This window comes from Zingiber officinale, chromosome 6A (assembly GCF_018446385.1).
Source record: "Zingiber officinale cultivar Zhangliang chromosome 6A, Zo_v1.1, whole genome shotgun sequence".
In the NCBI taxonomy this organism is placed as follows: Eukaryota; Viridiplantae; Streptophyta; class Magnoliopsida; order Zingiberales; family Zingiberaceae; genus Zingiber; species Zingiber officinale.
Window position 1 is genome coordinate 8,633,690 of NC_055997.1, and position 19,354 is coordinate 8,653,043.

General features: G+C 38.0%; 1 protein-coding gene across 6 annotated transcripts; it reads left to right on the top strand.

The window, feature by feature from the left end:
- The first annotated feature begins 11,051 nt into the window (after positions 1–11,051).
- Positions 11,052–19,022, top strand: LOC121995734 (mitochondrial outer membrane protein porin 1-like). 6 transcript variants are annotated; one of them, XM_042549500.1, is made up of 10 exons: positions 11,054–11,384; positions 11,594–11,765; positions 11,888–12,001; positions 15,039–15,127; positions 16,017–16,346; positions 16,442–16,509; positions 17,402–17,512; positions 17,908–17,997; positions 18,093–18,301; positions 18,425–19,022. In XM_042549500.1, the coding sequence occupies exons 5-10, from the start codon at positions 16,304–16,306 to the stop codon at positions 18,729–18,731; spliced, it is 828 nt and encodes a 275-aa protein (XP_042405434.1). In that variant the 5' UTR covers positions 11,054–11,384; positions 11,594–11,765; positions 11,888–12,001; positions 15,039–15,127; positions 16,017–16,303; the 3' UTR covers positions 18,732–19,022. The 6 variants fall into 6 exon arrangements, with proteins under 6 accessions (XP_042405431.1, XP_042405430.1, XP_042405432.1 ...); XM_042549499.1 differs by having other exon boundaries at positions 16,020–16,346; XM_042549497.1 differs by lacking the exons at positions 16,017–16,346; positions 16,442–16,509 and adding an exon at positions 12,841–13,074 and having other exon boundaries at positions 11,052–11,384.
- Positions 19,023–19,354: the final 332 nt, after the last annotated feature.

Genomic DNA, 19,354 nt, shown 5'->3' on the forward strand with positions numbered 1-19,354 from the left:
GATTTGGGTGTTTCCTTGTTTTTGTGAGTATGCTGTGAAGTTTATTTTGGTTAAGGGCTTGTTGCCGTGGGTTTTCAAAGGAAGAACATGAGAGGGATTTTTATTCTTATGGGTTTTTACATGCAATTGTTATTCCAGATTTTTATCTATCAAGTGTATGCTGTTGGTTTCATGGATTAGGGCTAGGAGCAGTATGTTGTTAGAGACAATTTAGATCTCTTATACTCTATAAAAGTGTAAGCTTTGCTTAGGTTTTACATGGGTTTCAAACTTCAACAGGTTTTTAGTTGAATAGCTATGTATAACATTATGTTTCTTGTTCTGCTTTCTTGTCGTGGTACTGCATATAGCTCCAACCGAATTGTGATTTCTATTGCTTGGCAAAAGTTGAGTTTTGAACAGGTTTAAATGGATTTCTTTTTTTAGCTTTAGCAGGTTTTTAGCTTTGGTTATGCTTCCTTGCTACATTCATTCAAGTGTACAGATTTTGATTGAAGCATGAGCAGATTTTAATTTGCATATAGCTCTTAGAATTCTTGTGTAGCAGTAGGCATGTACCACAAACGAAGAATTTCAGAATTATCAATTTTCATTTAGCTCCTAGTTTTATTACTTATAGCAGTGCAGAATTCTAGTGCAGTTTTCCTTAGAAGTGCAGTTTTCTTATTGCTATTGGATGAGTAATCTTCCTTGCTATTGAATATGCATGAGCAGATTTATCTTTAGTTTTCATTTGCTATTTTAACAAGCATGAGCAGCCATGTATTTTAGTAGAATGATTATGTGTTCTATTAAAACTTTTTAGGGGGATTATGAGTAGCTATAAGTAAGAAAAGACCAAGGTCTTGATAGGATCCCTAAATTTTAAGCATTAGGATCAGCAGCACACTAAGTGCCCAAAGGAATGCCAAGGCATTTTATTGTAAGAATATTAAAAGATAACAAGTATTTTATTTTAAAGAAAGGTTAGTGCCTGACTTCCAAGGTTGTCGTTAAATAAATCCAGGTGACCAATTCCAAGGTCTTGGCCCTGGTAAGACCAAGGTCTTTACCCTCGTAGGACTGATGACTAGCTACCACAGTCTCTATTAGGGAGCGCGCATTGGTACTAAGTCTGGGCCCTGTTGGTTAGTCCTAGGAAAACGTATCGGTTCCACTGTATAAAATTTTTTGTAAAAGTCTCGAACCTTTTCTTAAATAACCTATTGTGTTCTTTAGAAGTTAAATTAGGAATCGCAGACGAAACTTAACATCATTGATTCCAAATTTAACTTATCTGTTCTTAATGGTTTAGATTTGAATCACAAGCGGAACTTAACACTATTGATTCAAATCCATCTATGTTATTAATTCCATTAAATATTAGTTTCCAAAATTGGCTCCCAGGACAAACATGGCAAGACACTCGGCCTTCTTGGGTATGTGATCATCCACCACTGCCTCGACAAAGCCTTTTAAGGAAAGTTAATATTTAATTTCCTTAAATAACTATAGGTTAACCAAAAAGAATAATCGAAAACACAAACTCGGAAACAAATTCAAAAACTAGATCTAATTGCCTCTTGTGTTTAGAATTCATATAAAGAAAAATAAACTAGCATGATGCGGAAAATAAATACTAGTAATACCTTTCTTTGTAAACTTTAATGACATCTTGATCTTCTACCGTATTCCTCTTCTAACCTCAGACGTTGTGTGGGCAACGATCTTCCGAGATGAGAACCACCAAGCACCTTCTTCTTCCTTCTAGGTTTCGGCCACCATGATATCTCCATGAAAGGATGAGGTCCGGCCACCACCAAGCTCCAAGGGATGCTAGGAAACAAAGCCTCCTTCTTCTTATTCTTCTTCCTCAAGTAAAATTCGGCCACCAACCATTCTCCTAGAGAAGTTGCCGCCGGCCACAAGAAGAAGAGAAGAGGGAGAAGCTAGGGCCGGCCACCAAAGAAGAAAAGAGAGGAAGAATAGAATAGAGTCGTTCTCCATGAAGGCACCTCTACCCCCTCTTTTATAATCCTTGGTCTTAGCAAATAAGGAAATTTAAATAAAAACTTCCTTAATTTCTTTGCCATGAAAAAGAAAAATTATTTTAATAAAAAACAATTTTCTTCTCTTAATAATAATGGCCGACCACCACAAGCTATAAACAATGAGACTTTTAATTAATTAAAACTTCCTAATTTGTCTCCAGAAATTTATAAAAATTTCTCCAATAATTTTAATCCCTTCATGATTGGTTAGTAAAAAGGAAATTTTATAAATTAAAATCTTTCTTTTAAACATGTGGATAAAAAGAAAGTTATCTCTAAAAATTAAAATCTCTTTTAATCTACAAATAAGGAAAAATATTAAATCTTTTCTTAATCTTTTGTAGAAGCTTTATAAAAGAAATATTTAATTTTAAACTCTCTTTTAAATCATGAACATGGTTAAAAAAGAAATGTTTTCTCAAAATTAAAATCTTCCTTTCAATCTACAAATAAGGAAAGATTTCAAATCTTTTCTTAATCTTTTGTAGAAAGCTATAAAAGGAAAGATTTAAATTTTAAACTCTCTTTTAAACATGTGGATGATTTACAAATAAGGAAAGTTTTTACCAAAAATTAAAATCATCCTTTTAATCTACAAATAAGGAAAGAGATTAATCTCTTCTCTTAATCTTTTGTAGAAAGCTATAAACGGAAATTTTTAATTTTTAAACTCTCTTTTAAAACATGGCTTCCACATCAGAAAAATTTTAAAAAACAAAATTCCTTTTTATTTTAATAAGGTCGGCCACCTAAGCTTGGGTTCAAGCTAGGGTCGGCCACCTAATGAACCCATGAACCATGCCTTTGGCCGGCCCTAGCTTGGACTCCAAGCTAGCTTGGCCGGCCCCTATAGAATGGGTAAGAAGGTGGGTATAATACTTTATAATTAAGAGGCTACGATAGGGACCGAGAGGAGGAATTGGTTTTGGTCTCCCGATGAAATTAAGCATCCCGTGTTCGCCCCGAACACACAACTTAATTTCATCAATAATAATTCATTCCACTAAAGAACTATTATTGAACTACCGCACCAATCCCAAATTATATTTTGGGTTCCTTCTTATTATGAGTGTGTTAGTCTCCCTGTGTTTAAGATATCAGATGTCCATTAATTAAATGAGTTATTGACAACTCACTTAATTAATATCTAGTTCCAAGAGTAGTACCACTCAACCTTATTATCATGTCGGACTAAGTCCATCTGCAGGGTTTAACATGTCAATCCTTATGAGCTCCTCTTGGGGACATTACCAACCTAGATCACTAGGACACAGTTTCCTTCTATAATCAACAACACACACTATAAGTGATATCATTTTTCAACTTATCGAGCTTATTGATTTATCGAACTAAATCTCACCCATTGATAAATTAAAGAAATAAATATCAAATATATGTGCTTGTTATTATATTAGGATTAAGAGCACACACTTCCATAATAACTGAGGTCTTTGTTCCTTTATAAAGTCAGTATAAAAAGAAACGACCTCTAATAGTCCTACTCAATACACTCTAAGTGTACTAGTGTAATTATATAGTTAAGATAAACTAATACCTAATTACACTACGACCTTCCAATGGTTTGTTCCTTTCCATCTTGGTCATGAGCTACTGTTTATAATTTATAAGGTGTTGATAACATGATCCTCTGTGTGTGACACCACACACCATGTTATCTATAATATAAATTAATTGAACAACTACATTTATCATAAATGTAGACATTTGACCAATGTAATTCTTATTTCTAGATAAATATTTATTCCAAAAGCTAGGCTTTTAGTATACATCCTAACAGGCTCAAGAGAAGCTTTATTATTATTTTGAAGTATAAGAGTATAAGTTTTGGAACAAACAAAATAAACGTTTTATCAGTTTTAATTTCAGCAAGTTAGCTATTTTAGTTTAAATCAGCAAGTTAGCTTCTTTATTTTCAAGTTCAGCAAGTTAGAACTGATTGTTCCTTGTAGCACTGCAAACCTTAGTTTAACTGCTACTTTCAGTTGAGCATGAGAAACTTTCCTTTGCTGTTTAGACTTTCCTTTGCTATAGATGTACATGTGCAGTTTTCATTTTTGCTATTAGTAGAGCACGAGTAGATTCTCTAGATTCCTTGCTATTAGAATTACATGAGTAGATTCTCTAGATTCTTTGCTATTAGATTAACATGAGCAGTTATATATGTTTTCCTTTAGAGCATTCGGTTTCTAGTTTCTTCTTGTATGCATGCATATTCGAGTTTTTATGAGTTAGACAGCGCTTACTAAGCATTCGCTTATAGTTTGCATTTCCTCTTACTGCAGATAAAGGAAAGGAAAAGATATAGCAAAGGAAGGCGACAAGGTGGCGCGGATGGTGTGTGATGCCAGGACTATGGGAGAGACTTGGGATGTTATTGAGTTTTTGTGTTTAGTGGATAAGAAATAATTGAGTTGTATTTTATACTCCATATCATTTGAGTTCATTCGTGTTTTAGATCGCATGCTAAGATGAGTTCTGTTTAATAAATAAATATTTTGGTGTTTGACACTTATTTAATTGTGTGGGTGTTTGATATATGTTCCAGCCACCTGTGGTTGATGTATACTATATATGTATCTCAGTTTATGATCACCGGTACAGGGGAGATGTTGCCGAAATTTTTCGGTAGAGACTCCTCGTGATTTCGATCATACCGGTTAAGTAGAGTTAGTAGTTAAGTAGCGTCCACCTCTAGAGGGTAGTAGGGAGGTGTGGTCGTTACAATACATGAATACTTGAATGCCTCATCAGGAGCTGCCAGCTCCTTCATTGTCCTATGATACTTAGCCATGGAAGTATCAGCGTGTGAGGAAGTACTATCAGAAACTTTTGGTAATTTCTCCTGAATTCTCAAAGCTCTAAAAGTTCTCTCAATCTCAGGATCTAACTCAAATAATTTATCTTTCGAAGTCCTGGTCATAAAATCAAGTTAAAGTGATAAATCAAGTAGATATACAATAAAATCACAAAAAATACAAGACAAAAGAAGAATAGAACTATACAAAATATAAAATATCACACACTCACTACTAGTTGTTTCCCCGTCAACGACGTCAAAATTTTGATGTAATTCTAATGCATGTCACTATACACTTCAAAATTGATTAAAATTGAAAACTCTTATACATCATAAACTAAATTGTAGCAAAGGGTCCCTAAGTCGTATTTTTCCAAGAACATCTAGTAATCGCGTATGTACTCCAGATGCAAACTATTCCTTATTTGGGGTTTTCATGCTTTACTAAATCTGTCCTAAAGATAGAAATTAATCCCTAACTAAAAACTAAATAGATATTATTCTTAAGGCCAATAAAAGACAACTAGATTTGAAGATCAACTAAACAAAACTCAATGCCTACACGAAGAAAAGATCTACTTCTTAATTCAAACTGAAACAATGAACTGGATTCTTCTCAAATCAACAAAGTTTAGCTAATTACCCTAAAGAAATGGAATTCAAGTTTATTGAACTAAAACTACTGTCATACCCGAACAATTGAAATTGCAGAACAAAATGCAAAGATAAATGCATGAATTCAAAATTATAAAGGAATTGTAGAAAACTAAATCATATCATCAAATATGATCATGCAACTAAGCAATCAAAGATGAAGAAGACGTTCACAACACAGATCGTCGATCGATCCTTCTATCAACCGACGAATAGAACCACCCCTAGCGAACTCCCTTCAGATGATCAGCGATAGATCTTCAAGCTTCCAGTCGTGCTCCAGGTGAATCACTCAACTCCTTGGAACCTCCCTTCAAGATCGCGATTCACTGAAACACATCTCTACGCGGGAACAAAGCTATGATTTCTGGTAAGCGATCATTCCGATCAATTGATCGATCGATCTGAGTTACGTGGGTGAATTGGGAAATGGTAGTAGATCAGAATTGTCGAAAAAACTCTGCCGACGACTATTGTTGCTGGTCGAAAACGCAGATAGGGGAAATTGCTGTGATCAGCGCACGATGGTGGAGTGCAAAAATCAGAATTGCAAAGCGAATACCTCGTCGTCGTTGCATTCTGTTGCTCGCCTGATGATCACCGACACTGCTTGAAGCTTGTCGCTGATGAAGTATCACGATCTTGGATCTGGAGTGAACGAGACTCCATCATGCTCTCGAGAAGAACTGACACAATGAGCAGTAGCGAAGCCATTGTTCACCGTGTCGACTTCACGTTTTTAAACTCTGCATCGAACTGGTGTATAACAACAACTAAATTGGTTGGGCCAACTTGGCTTAATTCAACAATGGCTGGGTTAGTGCAACTCGAATTCCAATTCCAAGCTAGCTGAACTTGAGTGAACCTAAATGTGATTAATAAATCTAAACCTACAAAACCCAATTTAAACATACTAAGCACAAATCTTGAATTAGCAGTAATGAATTTGATAAGCTCAAAATATTCCTTGCTTAGCAAAATCCAATTCTAGAATCAGTTTCATAAACAAAATAATCATCAAAACCACACCATTCCAAGAAAAATAGAACCTCACATGAGCAAACCATCAATGAAGACCAATAGAAGACACGCGCGAAAGTAGGGTTTAGATGATGCTGATTGTGTACCTTACCAATGGAGAGTAACCCCTTTATATACCGCCTCTCATAACCTTGGTGATCATGAGGTGGCTTGAGTTGTCAGAGTTTGTTAGATGATGAAAAGTGTACAGCCTAGCAATGGGCAATAATTGTCTGAGGAATATTCATCTATCCACTGATGTACCTTTTTTGTCATTTATACCTCACTCCATCACTGAGACGGTTAAAGGAATATGCTATTATAATTGTTCGGCTTAGGAGAAATATGATAACCTTCAAAGAAGACTCTAAGAGAATATTCCTCGACAAGTTCTGATAAACTATCGTAATGTTGTCAGATGTTGTCTGCTGAGTGTATCTTGGTCGACCTTCAAGGTTGGCCGTATTTATGCTTCTCCTTGTAGTGATATGCTTTGTCATGCTATATAAATCTACTCAGAGACTAATATAATACATTAAGAGTATAGAAAGTTTGTTTAAGAGGCTATATAATAGAATGTGCTTGTCAAACATCCCTTGAGACCTCATTATGAAGCTGAGCGTCTTTAAGACAGAACAGACTTCATCCAGTCGAGCACTCAAAAGAAACTTTATGAGACTAAGTGTCTTTTTAAACTTGGTCGACCTTTACCTGGTCGGCTGTATATGTAAAACCTTCTGAGGCTAAATACCTCTTTAAGTTCGGCTCATGACCTTCATCTGGTCAGGCGTTCGTAAGAGACTTGTAAGGCTCAGTGCCTCTTTAGGTCCATTCGGGCATATATGGAGCTTTATGAGGTTGTGCCTCTTTAAACCCGGTTGACCTTTGTTTAGTCGGGCGTTCATAGGAAGTGATATGAGGCTAAGTGCCTCTTTAGGCCTGGCCATCCTTCATCTGGCTGGGTGTTCATAGGAAGTGTTCTAAGGCTAAGTGCCTCTTTAGTCCCGGCCGACCTTCATTCGATCGGGCATTCATAGGAAGTGTTCTGAGACTAAATACCTCTTTAGTCCCGGTCAGCCTTCATCCGGTCTGGCATTCATAGGAAGTGTTCTGAGACTAAATACCTCTTTAGTCCCGGTCAGCCTTCATCCGGTCGGGTACTTATAGGAAGTGTTATGAGGCTAAGTGCCTCTTTAGGCTCGGCCGACCTTCTCCGGTCGGGCATTCATAGGAAATGTTATGAGGCTAAGTGCCTCTTTAGGCCCAGTCAGCCTTCATCCGGTCGGGCATTCATAGAAAGTGCTCTGAGGGTAAGTGCCTCTTTAGGCCCAGTCGACCTTCATCCGGTCAAGCATTTATAGGAAGTATTCTGAGGCTAAATACCTCTTTAGTCCTAGTCGGCCTTCATCCGGTTGGGCATTTATAGGAAGTGTTATGAGGCTAAGTGCCTCTTTAGGCCCAGTTGGCCTTCATCCGGTAGAGCATTCATAGGAAGTGTTATAAGGCTAAGTGCCCCTTTAGGCTCGGTCGGCCTTCATTCGGTCGGGCATTCATAGAAAGTCTTATGAGGCTAAGTGCCTCTTTAGGCCCAGCCGACCTTCATCCAATCAGACTCCACTGAACTAGGTCGGGTTTTGATTGACTAGGCTTGTTGCCTCTTTAGTTCCAGAGTAAACCACTAGACTCCATATGGTCGGCCAACTTTAGGATCGATCAACCCTCTTCCGAGTGATTTGGTCTAAGGCCAATCAGGCAGGGCCTGAGAGCTTTGGGGCCAGGCAATCAACAGAATTAGGTGAGGAGTGCCCATCTGTCTTGAATTTGACCACCCCGTCATCTTGGCTTTGACTGTTACATCATCTTGACTTTGACTGCCATTTCATCATCTGGGTCCACTCATTACAATCCATATCACTAGCCTCCCCTTCAAGTCTATTCGAAGGAGATGTAGACGACTGACTGGACTCAAATCTTGTTTTTGCCCACCCATCCCTTTACCAGGGTCCTTTGGCAATTTGCGCTCTCAATCGTGTCTGGACATTTATCCTTTTCGAAAACTACTTGTCAGTAGCAAACTGTTTAGAAAAAGGGGAGTACCGAGGTCATGCGAAGAAGTCTTTTGGTCAGGAGATAATTTGGTTGTCACGTCCATTATAAATATCCGTTTATATGTGGATGTCACATAGCATCATTTTTCATTTTCTGAAAACGGCTTCTGACGCATGCCTTCTAGTACGACTCAACGACATGTATTTCCTTACAAATCAGTGATCCTTCTGCATATCGCTTCAATTTAACGATGACCATTAAATTCTTCTTTATAATACCCTAAATGTTGTGCGCCTCTGCACCTTGTCTTTCATCTTCCCTGATCCTTTCTTCCGACGATTTCCTTCTTCCTCATTCCTTCTTTCTCGAGCCCTAGATAACTTAGTAAGCTACTCGTTTTCTATCTAAGTTTTGTTCTATCATGACTCAGGAGTCCTTTGCCCCTTAATACACCTTTACCTCTTCAAGTTTCGATGTCTCTGATCAGGCTTACCTTTATTCTAGACATGAAATCCCTCATAGCTATTGTATTTGTCTCCCTTCCTTGGACGATCGTCCTCACCTTCCTCCTATTGGTGAGACATCCGAACAGAACCCTCAGGAATCGAAAGTGCTTGCCGCTTGGGAGTAGGGGCAAGGGTAAGCTTATTCCCTTTGCGTTTTTTCTTCGGAGAAGTCTTTTCCTACATAGAAGGATCCATAGGGACTGTAACTGGATCAGTTGGTAGCTCTCCCGAAGTTGCAGTAGCACTCGATTCAACTGCAGGATCTTCGGATGTCTCACCAGCAAGGAGGGGGTGGGCGGTAAATCTTACTCAGCCAATAACTCTGGTTCCTTGACACGAATTAGGTGGGCACTCCTCACCTAATTTTGTTGATCGCATGGTCCCAAAGCTCTTAGGCTCTGCCTGATTGGCCTTAGACTAGATCGCTCAGAAGAGTGTCGATCGACCTTAGAGTCAGCCGACCATATGGTCTAGTGCTTTACTCTGGAACTAAAGAGACAGTAGGCATGGTCAATCAAAACCCAACCGAATTCAATGGAGTTCAACCAGATGATGGTCAGTCGGGTTTTGATTGATCGGACCTGTTGTCACTTGAATTCCATAGTAAGGCACTAGATATATGATCAGCCAACTCTAAGGTTGATCAACCCTCTCTCGAGCGATCTAATCTAAAACCATATGATCTGAAAAATTTGGAGTCAGACGATTAATAGAATTAGATAAGGAGTGTCCATTTTAACTTTAACTACTTCATCATCCTAACTTTCATCACTTTATCATCTGATACATTTATTATACTAACTTTCATCACTTTATCATCTGATACATTTATTATAACATGAATCAATTTTATATTCAGTGTCGTCGATACTCTTATAGTATACATCTTGAAGGGATGCTCTTATGACATACACCGCCCGCCGCTTTCCCACTTCGAGTGGGCGATTTGTCCTTTACGCGTGGGTTTCATAGGCCAACCGGCATACACTGAAAGCGACGGCGGCTTGATACTGAAAGCGACGGCGGCTTGGCGATACTGAAAGCGACGGCAGCATGATACTGAAAGCGACGGCGGCTTGGCAATATTGCCAGGGCAATTTAACGAGAAAAGTGCAGGTGAGTGCGACGACCTGCTCGCTGAGAGCGACGACCAGGACAAATGTGACTGGGAAAGTTAGCGCGGTGGAGGTTATATCGAGATATATATATATACTCTACGGATCAGTTGTGCCAGTTGCTAATAACCTCTCTCCTTGTAAGGCCAGCGCATTTACTCCTCCACCAAACTTACTTCATTTGCCAGCTTCATCTCAATGCGCCCTCTCGTCTTGCTTTCGGCTGTCAGCCTCACGTGGAACACCGCTGTGTCGGCGTACATGGCGCTGGGCGATCCGCCGGCCATGGCCTTCTTGCTGTTCTGTTACGTCGACCTACTGCTGCTCTTCCTTCTGTTCGGGAAGTTTGAGCGGCTGATGGGCGAGGGCGAGGGCGCTGGTGGGTCGCCGGAGGAAAGGGCGAGGGCGAGGGCGAGGGCGAGGGCGAGGGCGGCGGTTTGGGTGCTGTCCGCATCGCTCGTGCTTGTGCTCGGCTGGAGAGTGTCGTTGGAAATCGCGCTGTGGCAGGTTAAGTTGGCGATCCGGGTGACGGCGGCGGCGATAACTGGTGGTGGATTCTACGGCCTCCTTCTGTTCAAGAGGAATGAACGAACGAACGTAGTAATTGGCGTGTGATATTGTTTTATGATGATGAGATTCAGAAGAAACGTGTCGTTCCTATGTATTGGTTGTGAATACGTACACAATTACGAAACGAATAAAATAATTTAATTAGCAGGCCGAAATCGATTGATGCGCGAAATAAACAATAATTGCCTATGAGAATGAATAAAATTCGATTCTCAGCTAAAAACTGGCCACTGGCGGAACCGATCGAATTAGAGCGAAAAGCCGGTGCCAAATACAAATAATAATAATTAAAAGTTTCTATTTTTAGGTTATGTTTTCTGTTTAAAGGGCGAGAGAGGGAGATAGCGATAGAGGGGTGGGCTTTGACGATTACTGCCGGATCTTGTTGCTGCTTTTCCTCCGACGGGCGGAATCGATGAAATGCTCAAAGAGACCCTGGCGATCCCACGGAGGAGGAAGGGTTGGCTGCGCCAGCGCCAGCGTAGAAGCAGCGGCCGGAGTGCCAAGAATTGGAGCCCAGAATTAAGCCCAGGTGTCCAGGTGTTTCTACCTTTCATTTATTTGCGCTGCGTGGGAATCGAAACTCATCCCACCAAGCCCCGTGAGAATTTAAGCCCAGAAGGTAGCTTCATCTTAGGTCTTCTCATTTCCGTTTCTTTTTTTTTAAAAAGAATATTTTTTCAGAGTTTCTTGTTATAAATTTCTTCCAAGAAGAACCAAGGAAAAATATTCCTTTTTTTTTTTTGTTTTCATTTGGGCGTTGTGTATGTTTTGTATTCATTCTCCGAAGTGTGGGCTTTGATTTCTCGAATTTGGTTGATTTTGTATCAGTTACCAAATACGAAGTGGCGCTGCAGCGGAACGTGATCGCAGTGCTGGGCACGGGATCGGGGAGACCATGATTGCTGTCATGTTAATAAAACACTTTGGCAAAAAAATAAAGAATGGAGGAGACCGGCGCTTCATTGTCTTTCTTGCCCCAACTGTACACCTTGTCATGCAGGTACTAGTTTTTTGTTTTGCATAATGAACAATTTTACATTGTGAAAACAGTCTGATCTTTGTGGATTTTTGGCCAATTTTACTTTTTCTTTAAGGAGCTTGTTTTTATGTACTCTTTTACAGCAAAATGAAGAAATGGAGGCTCACAATGATCTTAATGTATAATACTAGTGTGGAGCTAGAGGAGTTGATGCGTGGAATATTGATTGCTGGCAGAAGGAAGTTTCCACTTATCAAGTAAACCTTGTTCCTCTCATCATGCATTTATGAGGAACTCGGTTGCTTTTTAATACTTCTTCCCTTACCTCCCCTAATTCCATGCCTTTTATACTTATCCTTTGACGTCTTTTTTTTTTTGCAATAAGTGCCAAAGATTCGAGCTTAGGATGTAGGTGGCATTATCTATTTAAAACTTTCGATCATTTGCTATCATCACTACTTGGACGTTTTTTTTAATCAAACATCAAATTCATTGGAACTTGTTTGTGTTACCATGTCATATATGGTCCTTTTAAAGTTGGCTTATCATTAACACAAGTTTCTAGTTTCTGCACAACTATTTGAGATTTAAGTGACATGAAAAATGCAGGAGATTGAAGAATTATCTATCATTTAGTTTGGTTAATTTGTACCCCTCTAAAATATTTTGAATATGATTATCGATTGACCTGCAGAGAAAATTTTACTTTTCTATCATTGTTTTCTCTTATTTTGTATGTTTTTGATGTCACTTTTATCCTACACTTTCTATTTATGAGAAGAAAAAGGTTAAAGGTTTTTTTTTTTTTTTTTGAATCACTATGCCTTTTTTATTTTTTTACTTCAGTTCTCTAGTTTTTATAACCAACAAACTCAAGACATACGAGCCTAATGTATTACTTAATTTTGCACCACTTTCTATTATGATGTTCAACACTCATTATTGTAAAAACATTGATGTCAATCAAATTGCTATTCCTTTTGGTGTTTCATACACTTTAGTTGTACTCCACTGCCAGATTTTTCATTTGGCTAGGTTTTGCTTTGGTTCTTGCTTTTCAGCAATTCATGAAGTAACAGTTTGATGTGATTTTCAGGCAATGGTCATGACCCCACAGGTCTTATTAGATGCCCTGAGGGTTTTTCAACAACCTTCTTTCTCCTACTCTGCTTTTTCTTAGTGCCCCTCCTCTTGCTCCTCTTCAAAGCGGGCCAATTGTTGACATGGATGAGACAAAAGGAAACTGTTTTGTTTCAGCCAGGGATGAAAACTCTGATATGGGTTTACACTTTAAACCTTGGTCTAACTTATGTTTTCAAAGTACGTGCAGGTATATGTCGTTGACCTACTACACGACACATATACAATATGCGAGCCAATATGCAAAATCATATGCTGTCAACATTAAAATACTAAAGATTTATATTGATACTGAAAGTATCTATCACTTTAACATAAGTGTTTAAGTTATAAGCTACTAAAAGGATAATTTAAGGTCTTGAGTCAATTTGGTTTAGGTTTAGTTTAAATTCGTTTAAATAAATCCAATGAATTTTTAATTGCATTTGCAGATTGCATATGCCATATATGCGGCCATATGCAATCATGGAGTGTTCCCTTCAAAATCCTGTCTAAATGGCCATCTGTGTGGCTCAAGTTTCTTTGTTTAAAAAAAACAATGTATATTAGTAGTGATTACATATAATCCTGAGTATTTTTATGATATTCCTTACTTCACAAGTTTCCTGCTTTTCTTGGGAGAGTGCATAGTGTCCATGTGATACAATGATTTTGTAATATGCAATTTTTTTTTTCATTAGTTCACAATGGTCCTTGATTGCCTCTAGCTTATGATAGAACAATGAGTAAAGCATGTGTTAGGAATAATGAAAAAAAAAATATTAGAATTTCTCATCAATGATAATCCCTTCAATTTATGTTGATTATTCATTAAATAAAATTAGACCTTAAACCTTCTGTTATAGTGTTTACCAGTAATATCTAACACCCCTCAAGCCGACTCAAATAGAAACCTAGTTTGTTACATCTATACTCAATTCTAGGATCTCTAGCAAATCCGCTAATTGATCATTAGAACTGACAAATGATAGGACAATTTTATTGGATTGCACATTTTCTCTTATGAAGTAGCAACCAACTTTTACATAGTTTGTCCTTTCATGGAATATTGATTAGAGAGACAATGTGTCTTAAAACTTAGTTGTCACATTCTAGTTTCATCGACTCTTTAAGAGCTGTTACTCAGAATCCAATACGAATATTCCCAAGGGGGTGGATCTGAGTGTTAACATGACTTTTTTAAAATTCTTCACGGGATCAATAAAAATATTGAGTGGTTGTTGGGAGTGTTAGTGTGTGTCTGAGTGTGAGTATCTAATACAGTTACAAAGGGAGGGAGTTACAAAGGGAGTACGATGAAGACTCCAAGTATCATAGTTTAAAAACATATTCCAACTTGTTCACCAATTGATTTACCTAGATAAGCTAACATGTAGCTTGGTGATGCTGATAGTCCTTGACTCCACATCTGCATCCAAATGTAGATGATACATTACAGACTAAACACTCTGCCTTGCACATAATAAATTTTCTAAAATTCAGTAGCATGTTCCAAGCGCCAAGTGCCAAGTGTCAAGTGCCAGGAGGCCTTCCCTTGAGCAATTGCTTCGCACTTATATCCTTAGTCAAAGATCCTCAATAGAATTTCTTGTCTGTTTGCTCAAAGGGGCTAAGTTCTTGATTTCAGTGAGATTGACTTATAAAATATTAAAGAGGCTCCATGCCGTTCTTAAAGACATTTAAGCATTAATACACGTTTCTTATATTCTTGTTCTCTGATCTCATAGTGAGACTGACTACTGAATGATGTAATACCGATTAACAGAAACTGCTCCAATATAATAAAAAGGTTCATGGGTAAAAAAGTCAATTCCATTTAGTTCTTTCACTTTTATTGATTCATGGACTTAGGATACTTTGCCCAAGCCTTGATGGGATTGAGTTATTGTAAAAAAAAAAAATACAAAAGAGGCCCTCACGCCATTCTTCAGGTCACTCAAATATCAATACTAGTTTCTTATATTCTAGCAGAGATTGAAATGACTGAGGCACATAATTCATTATGCATCACAGTTGCTTCAACTTTTTTTTTGTTTGCTATCTTAGGGCTTATCAAGTGTGATTATGTTTCTGAGAAGTTAAACATATTGTTCTTATTTGTAAGGAGTTTATTATTCATATGCATTGCCCTGATACATATTGATTTATTTTTAGTTTATGTGGATGGAAGCATATGCTTGGATATTTTGCAAAACCAATGGAGTCCAATCTATGATGTGGCTGCAATCCTTACTTCTATCCAGGTATTAGAGTTCTCCAATCCCTAAGTCTATGGAAAAATTTATCTTATCCTTGAGCTTCCCTTTTTGAACATTCTTATTCTTTGAAAACCCATATATATAAGTTCAAAACTTCTGTGTTGTGTCTTTTCAAATATGAACTTGGTTAAACAAGTTTATTCTACTGATGTTAGTTGTTATGATGCAAGAACCAAGGGAATTATTGCTTTATCCAATGGCGGAGTCTCTATGAGTTTTAATAAATGTGATGCTTAAAATATCAAAGTTTCAATTCCCTGTTCAATGTGTTTGTTAGTCCCAAGAGTTCTGCTTGTGTTGTATAAAGTACCTAAGGGTCTTGTTAAATATCTACTTGGAAATGTGTTCCAAGAGGCTTTAGAAATAAGAGTTCAAAATGTTGGTGCAAGGCACAAGAGCAATATATAAGTATCCCTTAGAGTGAAGTTCTAAGCTTCTTCTTCTGTTCTCTGTATTCCTTTTCGGGCTGTGAGATTTTTCTAGTTTTGACTTGAGAGGGGTGATTCTTAACCTGTGTCTTTTTGGATCTCGTAAATATTTTAGTCTTCTATCTCCTTTTTCCTTTAGATCCTTGTTTCTCCAGCTTACCTGACATTATGCTACCATTGTCCCAAGGCTTTCATTGGGCGACCCAGTTTTTTACTATCATATGTACCATTAATTTCTCTATCTCTAGGTGAAATCACATTTTACACTCGATCGAGCAGGAACATAAAAGCTCAAACAGCTTACAGAAATCGGATATTATTCCTACATAGAAATTATTTTGTTATAAATTAATTATTTTAGGTGTTAAAATATTTTTGGCTTTTCTCCAAATAAAATAAATGAACCAGCCTCACCACGTGGCGCTTGTTTGGCACGGCGGTGTTAGTAGGCACCGCTTTATTTCAGGCTCCCATCACAGCCATTCGTACGCAACCAACGGTCATTGATTTCTCCCTCGCCTAACGGTCAGGATCGGCCGAAATAACCCTCCGCGAAGAAGATGGAGGTTGAACGATCCTCGCCCATCATTTTGAATATACGGTTTAGATTACGCCACGTCAACAAAGCGTTGTTTGTGACTTCATTCCTCGTGCGAGGAATAAAAGAATGGTAACGGCAGTAAACACACTGCAAGTTTTCACTCGGTGCGATTTTTAGGGCGTCGAAGAAGCGATGGGTCCGGGATTGTACTCCGACATCGGAAAGAAAGCGAGAGGTACTTGCGTGATTCGTGATTTTAGTTTCGTTTCAATCGGCTTCTGGTTTTGTTCTTCTTTTGCTGATTTTGTTTTTTTTAATAATTTGGTGCAGATCTTCTTTATAAGGACTACCAGACAGACCAGAAGTTCACTCTCACTACCTGTACTTTGAATGGAGTTGTATGTTCTTGTTCGATCTGCTTCATTCTTTCTTGGCCAAAATGATTTTGATTTTGATTTCCTAGCTTCAGTTGCTCAGGGTTTTAGCTTTTTTTTTGTAAGATTCTGCGTTAAGCGAGCGTGTGTATTTGACAATTATATTGTTAATCTTACACAATTCTCCGTTTTTAATTTTTCATGAATTTCTTCCATGAAAAACACAATCACTTGAGTTGAAATTTCAACATATAGCCGTTAATTGCAATTCATTTACCTGTGCAACTATCGTTTTTACAAGTTATGGAATATATATATTTTTTGAAATGATGGGACTCACGACTCTTTGCCTGCACTTTTGACTGGTCATAGATCGATCACATTGCAGTAGTTGGTCAATCTGACATCTATTTGCTATATAACGAGGTCGTTCCTTTAATTATGCTAATTTTTTTTCCATTTCTTCTTGTAGGTTTCCGTGCATTCTTACCCTACCACTTTGATTTAGCTCATCTGACAATAACATCTATTAATTTTATTAGCATTTTTTTACTAACATTTTCCCTCTATTTTATAACCTATTGGGGATTATCATTTGCTTTTCTAGTTGGTTGGAACTAAAGTATAAACCACAGATTTCAATTATTTGTAGTTGGGGCAGTGGTGTTATCTCCTGTGATTTCAGAAAAAACTCAGCTTGTGGTCTATGAATGGCTGTGGTACATTTTACCCATTAATCTGAGAGGAATACTTTAGACATTCATAGAGCAAAGCTATTCTTGATTTGTAATTACATGATGCATGTCGCGGCTGACTTCTTTTGTTAGTAATACTTTTGAGGAAGGAGCTCGGAGTATGCCTTACTGATCTGCATCGAACCTGATTATCATGTAGTTGATATTACCAACTATTGCAGGCCATTACAGCATCTGGCACAAGGAAGAATGAACTGATCATTGGCGAGCTACAGTCTCAGATAAAGAATAAAAATATCACTTTTGATGTTAAAGCAACATCAGACTCGACTGTAAGTTGTGGTCGCAGTTTTTATGCCTCAGCCATTCATTTAAAATCAATTTTGTGACCTTTTTATGATTCCATCACATGCCAGTCGTTCTATACTTGTTTAAAAGAAACCCTTTCAATTCAAATGCCCCATGCATATCCATGGAATTATTTTTTCTATCAAAAGGCATCAAAGGAGGAAAGAATTAGAGGTGCAAAGTTAGCCTTCTTTAATTGAGGCTGCTTAAGCATACTTAAATGCCAAGAAGTTTCTTGCCCAAGTGCCTTGGCAATTTGGATTGAGATGAGGCTTCTTAACCATGCTTAAGCATTAAGAGTTTCCCTGCCTAAGTCATCTATTTCATCTATTTTATACAAGATCCAAGGTCAATTGTGATTTTTTTTATTTGTTCCCAGCTTCTAACAACTGTTACAGTCGATGAACTGGCTACCCCTGGGCTGAGATCAATATTAAGTTTTGTTATACCAAATCAGCAGTCAGGAAAGGTGACTAATTGTTTGCCTTTAAATGGTAGTAAATAACTAAACTGTTGGTTATGCAGCTCGACTTTACTATATACTGGTTATGTTCTGGTTGGCAGGTTGAGCTGCAATACCTACATGATTATGCTAGTGTCACTGCTGGTATTGGATTGACGACCCGGCCTGTGGTGAACCTCTCAGGGGTGGTTGGTACTAATGCTTTCTCTGTCGGAGCCGATATAGCATTTGACACTGCGGGAGGAAATTTCATCAAATACAACGGAGGGTTGAACATCATTAATGCTGATCTCATTGCCTCATTGACTTTGTAAGTACATTGATGCTTCTCATCCTTCATTAGGAAGTAAAATATAAATGCTTTGACCAAGTACTCTTGTGAAAGTGGGGCCACGACCTGATTTATAAGGGCTATTTTGAACCCTGCTTCTAGGAATGACAAGGGGAACAACTTAACTGCATCCTGCTACCACCTGGTAAGTCCATTGTCCAGTACAGCAGTGGGGGCGGAGCTCTCTCGTAGCTTCTCCAGCAACGAGAACACACTAACCTTTGGGACACAACATGCCCTGGACCCTCTTACCATGGTCAAGGCTCGATTCAACAATTACGGGAGAGGTAGTGCACTAATCCAGCACGAGTGGAAGCCAAAATCATTTTTCACAATCTCTGGGGAAGTTGATACAATAGCCATCGAAAAGAATGCCAAGGTGGGCTTGTCCTTGGTCCTTAGGCCCTAACGAATGTGACTGGAACAGTTTAGTAAGGGAAACAATGTAGGACTAGGAAACACAGACTAGGCAATGGCGTTCTTCTGATTTCAGGACTTGAAGGGCGCCCAATATTCTATGTGCAAGTTCTGCATTCTCTCTGCCAGACAATGATTTAGTAAGTAAACAACTTTGCTAGAAAGTAGAACATCAAAAATTGCATATCGGAATTCGGCCCTAACTAAGGAGGCCTTTTTATTTCTGTTTGTTGCTTGGTAGTATAACACTTTTGCTCGGCCAATCCTACCAATGGCTACGGTATCCATTTCTTGTTTTTAAATTTTCTATCAGGTGTGAGAGAAGAAGAATTCGCCTGTATTACCCCTACTCTCTAGTATTTTTTAATATAATTTTATTTTGGGTTTTATTAAAATTAGTCAGTAAAGTACTGATTCTTAATAAAACTAGTAAGATAGAGTTATTTTCATTAATTTTTATTTTTTAAATTTAAAAATACCAACATAATAAACTTTAATATTACCATTTTATAGATTTTAAGCTTTTGATTTTGATAAAAGAAATCCTTTAATATAATCAACATGAATTTTTTGTCTCAGTCAACACGGTTTTTTGAGTAATCTCAAAGTCAGTAT

What these genes read in the sequence shown, in the direction of transcription:
- LOC121995734 (XM_042549495.1), top strand. Translation starts at nt 14,726, where the DNA reads ATGGACTTAGGATACTTTGCCCAAGCCTTGATGGGATTGAGTTATTGT. An exon ending in CAATCCTTACTTCTATCCAG is followed by an intron (nt 15,128 to 17,401) that starts GTATTAGAGTTC and finishes CAACTATTGCAG; the next exon opens with GCCATTACAGCATCTGGCAC. An exon ending in AAGCAACATCAGACTCGACT is followed by an intron (nt 17,513 to 17,907) that starts GTAAGTTGTGGT and finishes ATTTGTTCCCAG; the next exon opens with CTTCTAACAACTGTTACAGT.